Source organism: Oncorhynchus masou, chromosome 6 (assembly GCF_036934945.1).
Source record: "Oncorhynchus masou masou isolate Uvic2021 chromosome 6, UVic_Omas_1.1, whole genome shotgun sequence".
NCBI classification, from domain to species: Eukaryota; Metazoa; Chordata; class Actinopteri; order Salmoniformes; family Salmonidae; genus Oncorhynchus; species Oncorhynchus masou.
The window spans coordinates 67,126,388-67,142,285 of record NC_088217.1 but is presented as its reverse complement, the minus strand read 5'-3'; the positions used below and the strand labels follow the sequence as shown (position 1 = coordinate 67,142,285).

At 48.2% G+C, this 15,898-nt stretch overlaps 1 protein-coding gene across 1 annotated transcript in view; it reads right to left on the bottom strand.

Annotated features, from left to right (window-relative positions):
• The window catches only part of LOC135541666 (ras-associated and pleckstrin homology domains-containing protein 1-like), a 73,261-nt gene that overhangs the window by 33,063 nt on the left and 24,300 nt on the right, over positions 1-15,898 (bottom strand). Inside the window, exons 3-5 of the mRNA XM_064967983.1 lie at positions 2,860-2,982; positions 2,006-2,111; positions 1,183-1,805 (exon numbers count right to left, since the gene is read on the bottom strand). Of these exons, the coding sequence (XP_064824055.1) occupies positions 1,183-1,805; positions 2,006-2,111; positions 2,860-2,982 (852 nt within the window). The remainder of the gene's footprint in view (positions 1-1,182; positions 1,806-2,005; positions 2,112-2,859; positions 2,983-15,898) is intronic.

Genomic DNA, 15,898 nt, shown 5'->3' with positions numbered 1-15,898 from the left:
TGAAGGTGCTCGCTGACACTCACCTGTACACACACACACACACACACACACACACACTTACAGTGTCCAGATCCACTTCACCTTCCCGTGAGGTGAAGTCAAGCTGCTGTCTGGCCGGCTTACCATTGGCCCGTCGCAGTAGTGAGGCATGCTGGGAAACGGGGAGGTGCATTATGGGTGCAGAGAGGATGCAAACACACACAGTTAACATGCATGGGGACGGGGGGGGCTTTACTTTCCACTTCTTCAGTCTCCCCATCGCATACTGAGTCTATACGTGGTCATGTGTGGCACTAGCAATGCCAGGCTGTGGGTTCAATTGGTGACAACGTACTCCATACTGGATGTAAGCACGCACTGTACGGTTAGTCACTTTGGAAAAAAGCCTCTGCTAAGTGGCATATATATATATATATTTTCTCCTATCCGTCTTGTAAACCTAAACTAAGTTCCCGTACCTAAGTCAAGCAGGTTGAGTTGACAGCCAGACAGGTTCAGGAGATACATTGTAATCCACATCACACATGCAGACTTCAGGGATTTACAATGCATTCCCTCACTGTACTGGAAATACCACACTCTCCAATGGGTGGTGTATACACACACACGTGCAAAACAACGTGTGTTACGCGGATAGCAAACTAATGTAATACAATGACTTGTACGGTGCACATTAGGCATGCAGCAGGACTTGAAAAACAGCATGCAGTGTAAGTGCACCATGCAGGGAACTAGAGAGGGTGGTTTCCAGAGGGCGCACACACACACACACACACACACCATCCTACCATTCATCATATTCTAACAAACAAACCACAGCAGCAGTATATCTTCCCCCCTAACCAAACAGCCTTTCACGGTCATAACCCAAATAGTCTACCCACCCTTTTAGTCTGCATAAAGGAAGTCCCACAATGCCCCATTAACGGCAATCATTACCCTGACCAAACTAAAAGCCTGTACATGAAAAGGGACCTCTGATAGGCTGAGATAACTGGGCCTTGTTTGCAGGCTTGACTCTCATACAGACGACGACAGAGGATAGAGATGAACAACCTGTCAGCGGTAATGTTTCACTAAGGGATCATTCTGTTCATGGCACATCTTAGTTACTTTTTAGGAAATAATAGGGAAGACAGGGTTATGAAGATTGGAGTGTCGGTATGAGTGCGTGTGACTCACCTCGGTGCTGGCCGGGACCTGTGGTGGCTGGGGACTCCCTTGGGACTCTCTGTCCTGCTCGGCCCCTCCTGCTGTCTGAGACAGCACCTTGTCGATGTCCAGAGAGTCCATGCTGGACGCGGACGCAGAATTAACGCTGGACCTTGAGGAGTGGCCCCCCGCCTCGTGTTCACTGACCGCGCCCACCGAACCCGTCCTCCGGTGCTGCGAGGGCGAGGAACCCGCCGAGGGGCGCCGGAGGGTGGTAGAGGAGTAGGAGGACGAAGTCTGGTGCGCCGCCTCGTCCATGCTGAGCGACGCCTGCTCCAGCTGGGCCGTGATGTCGTCCAGCGAGAAGTTCGAAGCCGACGGGCGCCCGTGGGAGTTGGAACTGCCCCCTCGGACGGTGGAGGCCGGTGACGCCCGGGTACTACTGCTGGTGCTGCCCCCGCTGCTACCCCCTCCACCACTGGCAGTCTGCTTGGCACTGGCACCGCGACCCCCCAGGCCTCGCTGCTGACATTTAGCCTGGCGGGCGGTGCCGGTGTTGGGCTTGCCGATGGTGCTGAGCTCCTGTTCGATGGAGCACAGGTCAGCCATCAGGGCATCCAGGTCTACGGTCTCTGTCGTCTGGTTCAGAGCCTCTGTAAGGAGGGGGGAGAGTGAATCCACCTTCTGTCGTATACACACGCTAAAAATATTGATTTCATGAAAGCGTGACCGTTGAAAAGGTACTTTTGCACAGCAGTAAAGCAGTGGTGTCGTGGGTCACACAGGCAGGTCACAGACACCATGCTCTATGGGAAGTAGGTAGGGCATATAGGTCTGAGCGTGTGCGTCTTACCATTGATGTTGTACATGGAGAAGCGGTAAGAAAAATTAGCCATGTTGGTTTCCTGTCTGAGAGGGGCCTTCTGGACTGGCTTCTGTGGCTTCCCGTCATCCAGGCTCTGTAGAGGATAAATCACGCCATCAAAATCACCACCATCTTATAAGATATTTCTATGATACTTTTGTATACTTTTTCCGGCCACTAGTGCTGAATGTGGTGCACACTAGCCAAAAGTGGTCCAAAAAAATTGCCTGCTACGTCACATAATCATTGCCATCTCGCTCTACTGTCTGTGTGTCTTGCTAGCTGTCACTCAAATGGCGAGGGGCTGAAGCTCGTTGGCTGAAACTCAAATTGCTGGGGGACTGGCCCCACGTGGGGGTAAATGTAGGGGAAAAGGCCACCACAGATTCTAGGAAACAGTCGTTTTCATACTAAGGATTTAATGGCTGCTCATAGATTGTGCATGTATGAACTACACATGAAACAATCCAGCTCAAAGCAGGAGGTTTAAAAAATGCTTACTAATTGCCAAAGTACCGGCACATTGTCTTTAATCCATAACAACACAAAACCAGACTTTAACAGGCTTGAAGGAAGTGGAAGAAAGCTAACATGACTTAGCGAAAGGGTGGGAGGGGTGGTGACTAGGATAATATGGTTGCCTGGATACGGTTACCAGGATACGGTTACTAGGTTACAGTTACTGGGACATGGCTGCATGGGTACTGTTACTATGATATTGTTGCTAGAATATGATTACTTGGATATGGTTTGCTAGGACACCGTTGCCAAGATATGGTATCCATGACATGGCTGCCAGGATATGGTTGCCAGGATACGCCCATCCTCCCCTACTGCAATACCTGTGTGAGTTTGTCCAGCTCTCCCAACCAGGCTCCAAACATTTTGTCCAGGTCCTGGTCTTCCTTATCACTGTCTTCCTCCACTCCCCCGTGGTCCAGCTCGTCGTCAGACATATCTGCCATCTGGGAGACAGACACACACACACTACTTCATTTGACTATAGAAAAAAAAAAAAAATCACACTACAATCAAAACCAATTAAATATTTCAATTCATGAGCACGCATGCATACGTGCACACATTTACAGAGAGAGAATTCTAAAAATCGCACAGTGGCAGCGATGAAGCCACACCCTTCACCACGGCAACCTTCTAAAAGGTGTTACCGTGGCAACCGCCAAAAGAGCTCTACAACGTGGAGGGATACGGCTGCGCAGCGGCAGTAGGCTTATTCCCTGTTGTGTCTGCCAGAGGTACAGTATTCCACATGCTGGATGCTGTTGGAAGGCCTACTGAGTTGAGCCGAGGCCTATTCCCCACGAGTGGCTGCCTATACTGCTTGGGCTGTTTTGTACGGTAATGAGCACTGAAATGACCCTATTCCCTTTATAGTGTACTTGGGCATTGGTCAAAAGTAATGCACTATGAAGGGAATGGTGTGCCACGTGGGACGTAGCCATGGTATTCTGTATCACAGAGCCTTATCGTGCCGTCTAATGATAATGACAGAGCGCCCTCTTGTGGACAGATCAGAAAACAGGTGACGTTTGTAATAGATTTCCCACCTTTTCCACTGCTGGGATAATGACTCAAGTGTTTAAATCATGTGCAGGGTCGTGACTCAAAGCCACACCGGTAGAACTTGAGCCAGAGACACTACAAGCCTTTAAAGCCCCTAGGGGTGAGCATGTGCGTGCGCACGTACATGCGTCACAGAAGCCCGAACTTGAAGCCCCTTCCCTAACCACCACCCGCAATCTGTGGCTAAACCAATCTCGAACCCCACTCCTTTCTGATCCACTCAAACCTCGGACAGACAGAAGCATATTTGACTAACAGCTGACCCCTTCACATCCTCTTCTGATACCATTAAAAGTATGACCAGTGACCCCTTCACATCCTGTTCCTATTGCATCACTTCCTGTTTGGATAGGGAGACAGTTTAGTGGGGGGGGGGGGGGGGTATTAAGAACAAAAGCGGCATAGGATCTCGTCAGAGGAATCCAGTCTCATCTTAATCTACTGACAGGCTACATGAGGACATGGAGAGGCAGGGCCACGCACAGTGGGACACAAGGAAACACTCCCTCACACATGGTCACATCCACGAGCACGGACGCACACCCACCACCACTAAACCGTAACCACAGATTTCAATGTCCACGCCCCCCGCCGTCGTCTTTCTGCGCGCGCACACACACAATTCTCTGAGAGCACAACTAGTGAGGGGTGAGACAGAAACGAGCACACACACGGCAACACAGGATCCCAGGCTCAGTGGCATGGCAGCAGTGTGTGACAAAGCCACCTAAAGACACAAAAAGGCCCAGTCTTATACCCACAATATTACCCTGTGTTCCTACAGTACATTAACTCCTACAACAGCCAGACCTGGGTTCAAATAATATTTGAAATCTTTCAAATACTTTGAGCGTTTGCGCTAGCCTGCCTAGAGTGCCAGGCAGGCAGGGTTGGCAGTCTGGCGCCTATTCTATGGGTTCCATTGCACCAGAAGAGCTCAATCAAGCACAGATGAAGTATTTGAAATGATTTTCAAATAGTATTTGAAGCGGCTGATAGCAGCCCAGTCAGATGGAAGAGTTAGAAGCTCAGGCCTAATGTCATCTCATTGGTGTTCCAGGGGGTATAGTGTTTCCCCCTAAACGTGCAGTGAGCCCCTTGATGGGGGACTGTACCAGACAGCAGGACCCTCCATGGGTACATAGTTGACCCCTGCTTTTGATACGGTGTGAAAACTTGTTTTCCTGCCTTATCAGGAGCCCAATGTTATAACAATTCACCCAAATGTCTTGACAGGGTAGGAAAACATTATTTTAAAAGGCCGGACTTTTTTCATGTCCTGAATTTGTTCAAATGCTATTTTAAGCTTAAGGGTTAGGTTTATGGTTTTGGGGTTAGTGTTGAAGAAAATATGATTTTTAATAGTCAAACATTTTTAGTCACCAAAAATTCCTGATATGTCACGAAAATAAAGCTGTGTGCGCGCGCGCGCGCGACCCGCAAACTGAACCAATATCAGCATTTCGAGCTCAATTGAGATTGTATCTGTACAGTATCGTTATCTGCAGCATCATGTTGGAGAGTGTGTATGTGTGGTAGTGTAATATATCTGAAAGACAGGAGCACTGTGTTTAAGTGTGGAGAGAGCAGTGGAGAGGAAGGGCTGGCTTTGAAAAGCCACTCTCTTATTCCCCAGAGAGAGAGAGAAAAGAGATGATACGCTTCCCTGCATCTCTACCTCCAAATAGTTATTTTCTTCAGTGTTAACAGCTCAAAGAAAAAGTGATAGGAAGAAGGAGAGAGGGGGAAAAAAGGGCAGAGGAAGCAGGGAGGAAGGAAATAGGGAGCGAGCAGGGAGGGAGGAGAGTGAGGGAAAGAAGAGAGAACAGGGAGGGAGAAAAGGGATAAGGAGAAAGAAAAAAGGCTGAGTTGCAGTTAGAATCTTGTGGTTAACCAGCCTGTGACTTGGGCCGAGCTGTGTGTGTGTGTGTGTGTGTGTGTGTGTGTGTGTGTGTGTGTGTGTGTGTGTGTGTGTGTGTGTGTGTGTGGGCCTGGTGGGCACTGGCACAGGCCATAAACACTCAAAAGTTAATGCGTGCAAAATACGCACGCACACACACCATCTGGAAAGGAGTCTGGTTCGTATCATGCGCGGACACATTCAAGACAGCTAGCTTACACAGAACCACTGTTGTGTGTGTGACTGTGCAGATTTACAGGCATGCACAGTTACACGCACAGTCTTTCCACACCGTCTCTACAGCTGCCCAACCATCGCCACCCCTAAGACCCCCTGGCAATCCCAGTTAACCCTTTAGTTGGCATGGCCGCCATTTATGTGATACACAATGTACAGTGAACAGGACACACACCCGTGCGTGTGGATGTAGCAGCTGTGCGTGCGGACTGGGGGAACGGGACGGGGACGATGGATCAGAACAGGAAATGGCCTAATTTCCCCCCACGGGCTGTTCCATAACAACGCCCAAGCCCAGCTGTCAATCAAAAACCAGCATCGCCATGGTTACAGTGCCAGGGACAGGGCTTCTTTACAGCATGGTGAAACGAGGAGGACAGGAAGAGGAAAAGGACAGAATGAAACAAGCCTCCTTTCTGTTTGCAACCACGCTGGCCGGTGCCAACATATAGAGTACAGTGTCCGAAATGGCCCTGGTTAAAAGTAGCACACTATATAGGGAATAGGGTGCCATTTGGGATGCAAGTCATGGGATGGATTTCAGTCTTTCCTTGTAAATATGACCATAATATGACCAATATGACCATAAATACTGGCTAGAGGCAGCTCTCCAAGAGGGCTGGTTGATCTGCGTTTCCCAATGACTGGGGGGTTCGAACATGTTCATGTGACATTTGATTCCTACAAAATTACCCCACATTCAAGAAAAACCAAAGTAATATCAATCTTCAGGTGGTTGAGGATGATTCGCAAAACCTCGCCACCATTTTGACTCTACATAGGCAAGATATTTTTTTTTGCATTTATGCATAACGTCTCTGCCTAGCAGCTTGTTCACAATACTAAAATTACATTAACGGATATTTGAGGCAAGGGGCATTTCAATATGGCCCATTCTCATGACTTCGCCTACACTACCTGGCCAGTTTATTAGGTACACCACCCCGTTCACAAAAATGGATCGCTCCTACAGGCAGTGAGTCACGTGGCCGTGGCTTGCTGCATAAAGCAGGCAGACAGGCATCGAGGCATTCAGTTACTGTTCGAATGAGCAAAACGAGTGACCTCAGCGACTAATGAGCATGGTATGATCGTCGGTGCCAGGCGCGCCGGATCCAGAATCTCAGAAACAGCCGTCATCCTGACGTAACGGCGCGTAACGGCTATTGCAGCAGACGACCGCACCTCGTCCCACTGCTATGAGCTTAAAATCAAGAAGAAGCGGCTCCAGTAGGGCGCGCGATCACCAACACTGGACGACGGAGGGAAAACGCCACCCGGGTTCGACGAATCCCGCTTCCTGGTGTGCCATGCTAATGGCAGAGTCCAGATTTGGCGTAAGCGGTATGAGTCCATGAACCCGTCCAGCCTGGTGTCAACGGTACAGGCTGGTGGTTTATCGCCGTCCAATCTGCAGCAAGAAATCAGGCTGTTCCAGGAGGCAAAAAGGGTCCGGCCTGGTACCTAGATGGGTGTACCTAATAAACTATGATCCGGGTTAAAGCTATGTTTTGTACTGAGTGTACAAAAAAACATGATGAACACCTCTTTCCGTGACAGACTGGCCAGGGGAACGCTATGATCCCTTACTGACGTCCCTTGTTAAATCCACTTCAAAATCAGTGTAGATGAAGGAGAGGAGGTGTGTGTCAAGAACTGCAACGCTGCTGGGTTTTCAGAATGGTCCACCCCCCCAAAAGGACATCCAGCCAACTTAACATCTGCGGGAAGCATTGGAGTAAACATGGGCCAGCATCCCTGTGGAACGCTTGACACCTTGTCGAGTCCATGCCCAGACGAATTGAGGCTGTTCTGAGGGCAAAAGACTCAAGCTGGCATATTCGATTTCAAATAGCCTAATTACACCAGCAAAATTGGTAAGTGAAAATAATAAAAAGTATGTGGAATAACGGTAGTATTCCGGCTGGGATAAACACACTATTTAGTCTTCATCTTAGTCCATTGTAGGGGATGGGAATTGTTGTAACGACAACATCAGATATTGGGAAAGACCAAATATATTAAACGGGGTAATAAAAAATATCCTGAATCTAAATCTTATCAACTGTGCCTGAAAATCATTTTGAAAAATCAGATCATATGCGTTTGCCTTTCGACATCACGGGCATCGTAACCGTGGTTAACGCAAGTGGTGGATTAAATAACCATTGCATCAACTAATTAGGATATATTATCACGTGCTGTAATAGGGAAGCATTCTGCGACAGGGAAAGTAATGACAGCAAATGAGTTTGTTGAAAATGGTGTGCAAAACAGTGGTACAAGTTGCTGTGCTGCTCTTTTGGCAATTGAGTTCATTAAACTGCCTGTATCGTCTGCATTCCAGCCACAGCGTCGAGGGGCGTGTCTTTATAAAACGCACATCCAATCGCCTTGGCCCCAGACCCTTACTAAACCAATTACAAGCTTCAATCTGTCGCGGTGGCAGGAAAATGATGGATCTCCCAGGTGAAGCTGCCACGGTTACAAATCAAACTTGTAAAAAGTCCGGTGGCCATTTGATTAATTGTTCAGCAGTCTTATGACTTGGGGGTAGAAGCTGTCAAGGAGCATTTCGGTGCTAGACTTGGGTGCTCCGGGCACCACTAGCCGTGCGCTGGCAGAGAAAATGCAGTAAACCAAGGTAAGTTGCTAGCTAGCATTAAACTTATCTTATGAAAAACAATCAATCATAATCACTAGTTAACTACACATGGCTGATGATATTACTAGATATTATCTAGCGTGTCCTGCGTTGCATATAATCTGACTGAGCATACAAGCATACAAGTATCTAAGTATCTGACTGAGCGGTGGTTTCACTCTCCTTTCCGTGTCTCACTCTATCCCCCCGTGCCTCTCTCCCCCCACCGTGTCTCCCTTTCTCCCCCCCGTGCCCCCCTTTCTCTTCCCCTTTCTCTCCCTGCGTCTCCCCCTTTCTCTCCCTGCATTTTCCCCCCTGTGACCCTCTCTCCCCCGTGTCCCTCTCCTCTCTCATGTCCCTTTCTCTCCCTGTCTCTCCTCTCTCATGTCCCCTTCTCTCCCTGTCTCTCCCCAGGTCTCCCTCTCCCTTTCCCCGCGTCTCCCTTTCTCTCCCCGCGTCTCCCTCCCGCTCCCTCTTTCTCTCCATGTCTCTCCTTCTCCCTCCTTCTCTCCCCACATCTCCCTCTCTCCTCCCTCCCGCTCCTTCTCCCTCCCGCGCCATCTTTCTCTCCCTGTCTCTCCTTCTCCCTCCCTCTCCTTCTCATCTCTCCTTCTCCCCCTGTCTCCCCGTCTCTCCCTCTTTCTCTCCCAGTCTCTCCTTCTCCCTCTTTCTCTCCCCGTCTCTCCATCACTCTCTCTCCAGGCCAGTGTGTCTATGAGAAGCCTGAGCATGACAGTTCCTCATGTCTCACCACCGGGGTCAGAACTGGGGCCACCTCAGGGTTCAGAGGTCACCCCACTGGGGCTGTTGTGGTGCTAAGCCTCTGCCACAGTGGGAGGGGTACACAGGAAACACACACACGTACGTCTGCCCCACACTAGGCCACCAGTTTGGGTCGGCCTGTGCCTCCGAGGAGGGAGAGAAAAGAGGGACAGAGTGTGAGAAAAGGGGGCAGAGAGAGGAAAGAGAAAGGGGGGCAGAGTGCGAGAAAAGAGAAAGGGGGGGCCGTTCTGGAAAAGCACTCTAAATTAAAGGTAATGGCTGACTCCCAATGCTTAACCATGAGACTGGGAAGAGAGAACAGAACAAGCTGTCAAAGTACTCTTGAGTGCTCAAGCTGAGCAAAGGCGAAGAGCGTTTCATATAGAGAAGGGAACGGGATGTGATGTTGGCCTACGGGGGGGGTCAAGAGTCAGCGTCAAAGGTCATACACGGGATGCTCACTGACAGTCAAGTCAGGAGGTGTAGAACCCTAACCTGTAGCCAATGCATCTGTATAGAACCACACACACCCCCACAAGCTGTATAAAATGTGAATTGGAAAAACGACATATTTCGCAATGACAGAGATAAATGCAGGCCAAAGTTACGTAGCCTAGTAGAACAAGTTGAACAGTGTTTAACCAGGCTGTTTGGTTGACTTCCGTGTAATCTGAATAGAAAATCAGCTTGCCACTCATGCTTCCCATGCAAACCAGTTGACCCCTATATAAGTATACTTGAAAGGGGGAGGCACGGAGAGAGATAAGTGGCAGGTAGCCGAGCGGTTAAGAGCGCTGGGCCAGTAACCCAAAAGTCGCTGGTTTGAATGTCTGAGCCGCACGGTGGTTCAAATCTGTCGTTCTGCCCTTGAGCAAGGCAGTTAACCCCCAACAACAACAACTGCTCCCCCAGGTGCCGTGGACGTTGATTAAGGCAGCCCTCCCCGCAACAATCTGATTCAGAGGGTTCAATGCAGAAGACATTTCGATTGAATGCGTTCAGTTGTGCAACTGACTAGTTATCCCCCTTCCCAAACGAATGGTGAGAGACAGGGTGCAAGGAGAGGTGAGGACTGGGAGGGAGGGAGGGGGGAGGGAGGGGGAGGAGGGAGGGAGGGAGGGAGGGAGGGAGGGAGGGAGGGAGGGAGGGAGGGAGGGAGGGAGGGAGGGAGGGAGGGAGGGAGGGAGGGAGGGAGGGAGGGAGGGAGGGAGGGAGGGAGGGAGGGAGGGAGGGAGGGAGGGAGGGAGGGAGGGAGGGAGGGAGGGAGGGAGGGAGGGAGGGAGGGAGGGAGGGAGGGAGGGAGGATTAGGACAATTCCACACTTAGCAGAATAATAATGAAACTCAGATTTTTCCACTTTAAAAATGTATGCACTGAACGTGAATTAAAGTGGAGAGACGACAGAGTTCCAATTTCCACAGAGAACGTCACAAAAAACACATTTACTTGAAGAACAGAACAGAGATGCAAAGTTTGGTAACAGAAGGACGTTTTGTGCCGTTTGCGTCATCATTTTGTTACTGTGGAATGGCCCATTACATCATAGAGGAGACGAGGCGGTACCCTGCAGTCTCCTCGTGAACTCACTTTGCGTACGAGTAGGGAACCAGAACATTGTTTATTTGGTTTGTTCTCAGCCTTGTCCTGGGTCCTGTTCATTAGAGCTGACTGGAGCAGAATGTTTTGCAAACGGAAAAGGAGCGCTCCTTTCTTACTGAACAAGTTCAGATACTGCATCGCTTGGTTTTGGAACGTTCTCGGACATTGTGCCCACTGGACAAGACCATGATAAGCGAGAATGCAAGTGTGTGCGTGCACACACACACACACACAGGTCACCTTTCTGTACTAGCTTCACCCTCTCCAACACAGAGAATTGATAACCCTTTTGTGGTTCAAAAAGAGGAAGCAGTAGAGTCGGCGACTATGACGTAGGCTGTATGAAAACACCATTGTGCCATCATGAGTAATGGCTGAATAGATGTTTCCATAAACCAAACTTCTAAAAATGGGTGTGGGTGCAGTCTAATTTTGGCGTCGTACCCCACCCACCCACACAATGTTCTCACACACACCACCAACTCCCTTGTGTGTGTGTGTGTGTGTGTGTGTGTGTGTGTGTGTGTGTGTGTGTGTGTGTGTGGAGGACTGAGGGGCTAATAAAACAGAGGCAGCAGTGACACGTCGTCTCAACGGCTTCCTCCGTAGAAAAACATGACAGCCAGCCAGACACACAACAACCCATAATACTGTGTCTCACTCCGCAACTCATTTCCCCCGTCTCTCAAACTTAAAACTCCATCCGCACCCCAAATGTCGACGAGAGCCCTTTTCAAGTCCAAAAAATACATCAACATCACATCGTATCACGATGAATTCTCCAAAAGGAGAAAACTAATCTTATTACAATGGTAACATTTCATGACAATCAGCAACAGGGGAAGTTAATAACAATAAATGCCAATTCGAAGACGCTTTTATCCAAAAATACTTAGTCATGCGTGTAAACATTCCCCCGGGAATCGAACCCACAATCCTGGCGTTGAAAGTGCCGCGCTCCGCCAACGAAGCCATACAGGATGAGTAACTGTCTAGAATTAAGTTGTCTTACATTAAGAGGTCAAATGCTGCATTTTCACCTTTAACCCCACTAGGCCATCCTGTAGAGGTAGGTGGAAAGGAGAGGGGCGTTCCTGAGCGTTTGGTAGGGCTCAACTGTAGTCTCTCGAAGGGGTGGACCAAAAATGAACACCAAGAACAAATAAAACATTTAGGGAGGCCTGCTGGGTTAAGAATAGCACTCCAGTGTGTGTGTGTGGTAATGGCACATTACAGAGTGGGTCCCATATTCCCAGCACCGCTTAATTGTCCCCTGGGAAGTGTGCGTCTCAAACTAAAGGCTACTATAGATGACAGTGGTTTGTTTTTCCTTACCATGAACACATGAATCTAGTCTATAACATTTAACACTGACTAAATTTAGAAAGTCTGCTTCAACAGCTATCGACCCCCCCCCCCATGCCACAATACCCCCCACTGTTCCTGTGGGGGAGTCAACCCTGGCCTTGGGTCCAGTTCTGGAACATGGATAAGTGTGTGGCCGGACTCTCCCAAATGGTAGGACGGGGGTGGGGTTATATGAGTAGGCCAAACACAGTTGGTATTACTCAAGTGCTTTGACTGCCTGTGCGACAAAGCAGGCAGGTGAGTGTGGATGGATGAATGGTGGCTATTTCAGAGCACATGGCAGCGCTCATTTCATTTCACCCCTCTCTATCCCCTCTAGGCAAACAGGCCTCATCCACCATGCTCAGTCAGTCAATGAAAGGGGCCATTGGCACAGTGAGGGTGGGGCAAAGAGATCGTTAAAACGTGGGCTGAGAACGCCATCAGTTCAACACTGTAAGACTACTGTATATGGCCTAGCAGGCTACAACCCCGCACAGCGTGCAAAAAGGAGAACATCGTCTCCATACGGGCTCTGAAAGAGATCCACCGACAAGGCCACTGCAACAGTCTAAAGTACATTCGGGTGAGGAGGCCCCGTATTCAAAAAGCCTCTTGGAGTAGGAGTGCTGATCTAGGATCGGTTTTTCCCTTTTTAGATGACAATGACTAAGATTACATGGACAGGGAGGACCTGATCCTAGATCAGAACTCCTAGTCTGAGACGCTTTATAAATATACATGCCCTGGGCCCTTTGTGTTCGGGAGAGTAAATCGAGAGGAACTTACTCCAGGCCAAGGTTGTGTTCATTAGGGCACACTGTAAACATGTTCTGATGGTACCCAAAGGTTTAGTGCCTAACGAACATGACCCTGCCCTGATTAAACACCACACAATATATCAACATCCCTTGGTGACATCCTCAATGGGGGGGGAATGCATAAATGACATACAGCCTCAATTTAAAATCAACTAAATGCATACAACGAAGCAGAGATCCAATCCAGAGACATTTTGCCACCTTTTGTTCCTTTAAAAGAAAGCTAGGCCAAAAACACTTCCTACAATAGGCAGATAATGGGAAGGATGGGGGAAGTGGGAGAGAGAGGAGGACAGAGACGGAGAGATGATGGGGGAGGGAATAGACCATTAGGATATGAGTAGGGGGGCGGGAATAGACCAGTAGGATATATGAGTAGGGGGGAGGGAATAGACCATTAGGATATGAGTAGGGGGAGGGAATAGACCATTAGGATATGAGTAGGGGGGAGGGAATAGACCATTAGGATATGAGCAGGGGGGAGGGAATAGACCATTAGGATATGAGTAGGGGGAGGGAATAGACCATTAGGATATATGAGTAGGGGGAGGGAATAGACCATTAGGATATATGAGTAGGGGGGAGGGAATAGACCATTAGGATATATGAGTAGGGGGAGGGAATAGACCATTAGTATATATGATAGGGGGGAGGGAATAGACCATTAGTATATATGATAGGGGGGAGGGAATAGACCATTAGGATATATGAGTAGGGGGGAGGGCCAGACTGACAAAACGGCACCGGTCAAGCACGACTGACAGCCAGCAGGCAGCGGAGGTAAAGAGGAGAGCAGAGCGAGTAGAAGATCACACAGAGTGACTCTGGCATACACAGACAATTAAAAACAGGAGGGGGGAGAGAGAGAGAAAACAGAGATAAAGAGGAGAGAAAGAGAGAGAGATATGTGAAGGGAGGGAGAGAGCAAGACAAAGACAGGGGGCGACGGGAAAAGAATGAACGACAGAGAAAAGGAGAGAGGAGCTGACCAGATGATACGCTCCCACACCCAGAGGCAGCAGCAGCTAGAAGTCAGCTGGTGTTTGCAGCAGTCAGCAGGTTGCTCCATAGCAACAGCAACAGCCCTACCAACAGCCCTACCCCCATAGCAGCCACGGAACTATGCAAATACAGTGCCTTCAGAAAGTATTCACACCCCTAGACCTTTCCCACATTTTGCTGCGTTACAGCCAGAATTTAAAAATGGATTCAATTAAAAGATTGTGTCACTAATCTATACAAAACACCCAATAATGTCAATGTGTAATTATGTTTTTAGACATGTTTACACATGAATAAAAAAAAAAATCTATAGAGTCAATGTATTTATTTATTTTCATTTCACCTTTATTTAACCAGGTCGGCCAGTTGACAATAAGTTCTCATTTTGCAACTGCGACCTGACCAAGATAGGGCAAAGCAGTTCGACAAATACAACACAATACAGATGCACAATCGAGAGCATCCTGTCGGGCTGCATCACCGCCTGGTACAGCAACTGCTCCGCCCACAACCGTAAGGCTCTCCAGAGGATAGTGAGGTCTGCACAACGCATCACCGGGGGCAAACTACCTGCCCTCCAGGACACCTACACCACCCGATGTCACAGGAAGGCCATAAAGATCATCAAGGACAACAACCACCTGAGCCACTGCCTGTTCACCTCGCAATCATCCAGAAGGCGAGGTCAGTACAGGTGCATCAAAGCAGGGACTGAGAGACTGAAAAACAGCTTCTATCAAGGCCATCAGACTGTTAAACAGCCATCACTAACACTGAGTGGCTTCTGCCAACAAACTGACTCATCTCTCCAGCCACTTTAATAATTAAAAATTGGATAGAATAAATGTATCACTAGTCACTTTAAACAATGTCACTTTATATAATGTTTACATACCCAGCATTACTCATCTCATATGTATGTACTGTACTCTATACCATCTACTGCAACTTGCTTATGCCGTTCGGCCATCGCTCATCCATATATTTATATGTACATATTCTTAATCATTCCTTTACACTTGTGTGTACCAGGTAGTTGTTGTGAAATTGTTAGATTACTTGTTAGATATTACTGCACGGTCTGAACTAGAAGCACAAGCATTTGGCTACACTCGCATTAACATCTGCTAACCATGTGTATGCGACCAATAACATTTGATTTGATCCATCTTGTGATCTTGCTCGATTTTTTTAAAATTTGACCTTTATTTAACTAGGCAAGTCAGTTAAGAACAAATTCTTATTTACAATGATGGCCTAGGAACAGTGGGTTAACTACCTTGTTCAGGGGCAAAACGACAGATATTTACTTTGTCAGCTCGGGGATTCGAACTTGCAACCTTCCAGTTACTAGTCCAACGCTCTAACCACTAGGCTACGCTGCCGCACCCTTTGATTTGATTGTTTACAGTAAACGTTGTGCCACTGAGCCATTACATAGCTCTGCTAAATAGCATATGATATCATTCATTTCCGTTGTGCATGGTCCTTGGAAAAAGCTAACTTCAACGGAAATGTATGACGCAGGAACAAATAGACATTTACTTATGGTGATAACCAGTAGCTCTGCAACCATAAACATTCTGATATCAGAATGTTTATCACTAATATCCTTGGGTAATGAGTAACATATCGTTTCCAGGCTCGCAACAACCATCAGTTCATCGCTGGCAGATATCACTGCTGGGTTTAATTTTCATATCGGGGCAATCATCGTCAAGCCAATTAGACAGAGAAAGATACTATTCACGAGGGTAAAAAAAAAAAGAAACAGTCACACACACACACACACACACAATGGAAGTGCAGTCACCTAGCACAGAAATAACCCACTAATGTGTTAAAAGTCCTCAAATCTCCTTGCAGAGTAACACTGGCTTGGCAGCTAGCATAGCGGCTCAATAAGAACTCCGCTGTACGTTTATATTCGTACTAGGTCGGTCTCTCTTTAACTAGCTATCCTAATATTTCAGGGTCAGCGTCTA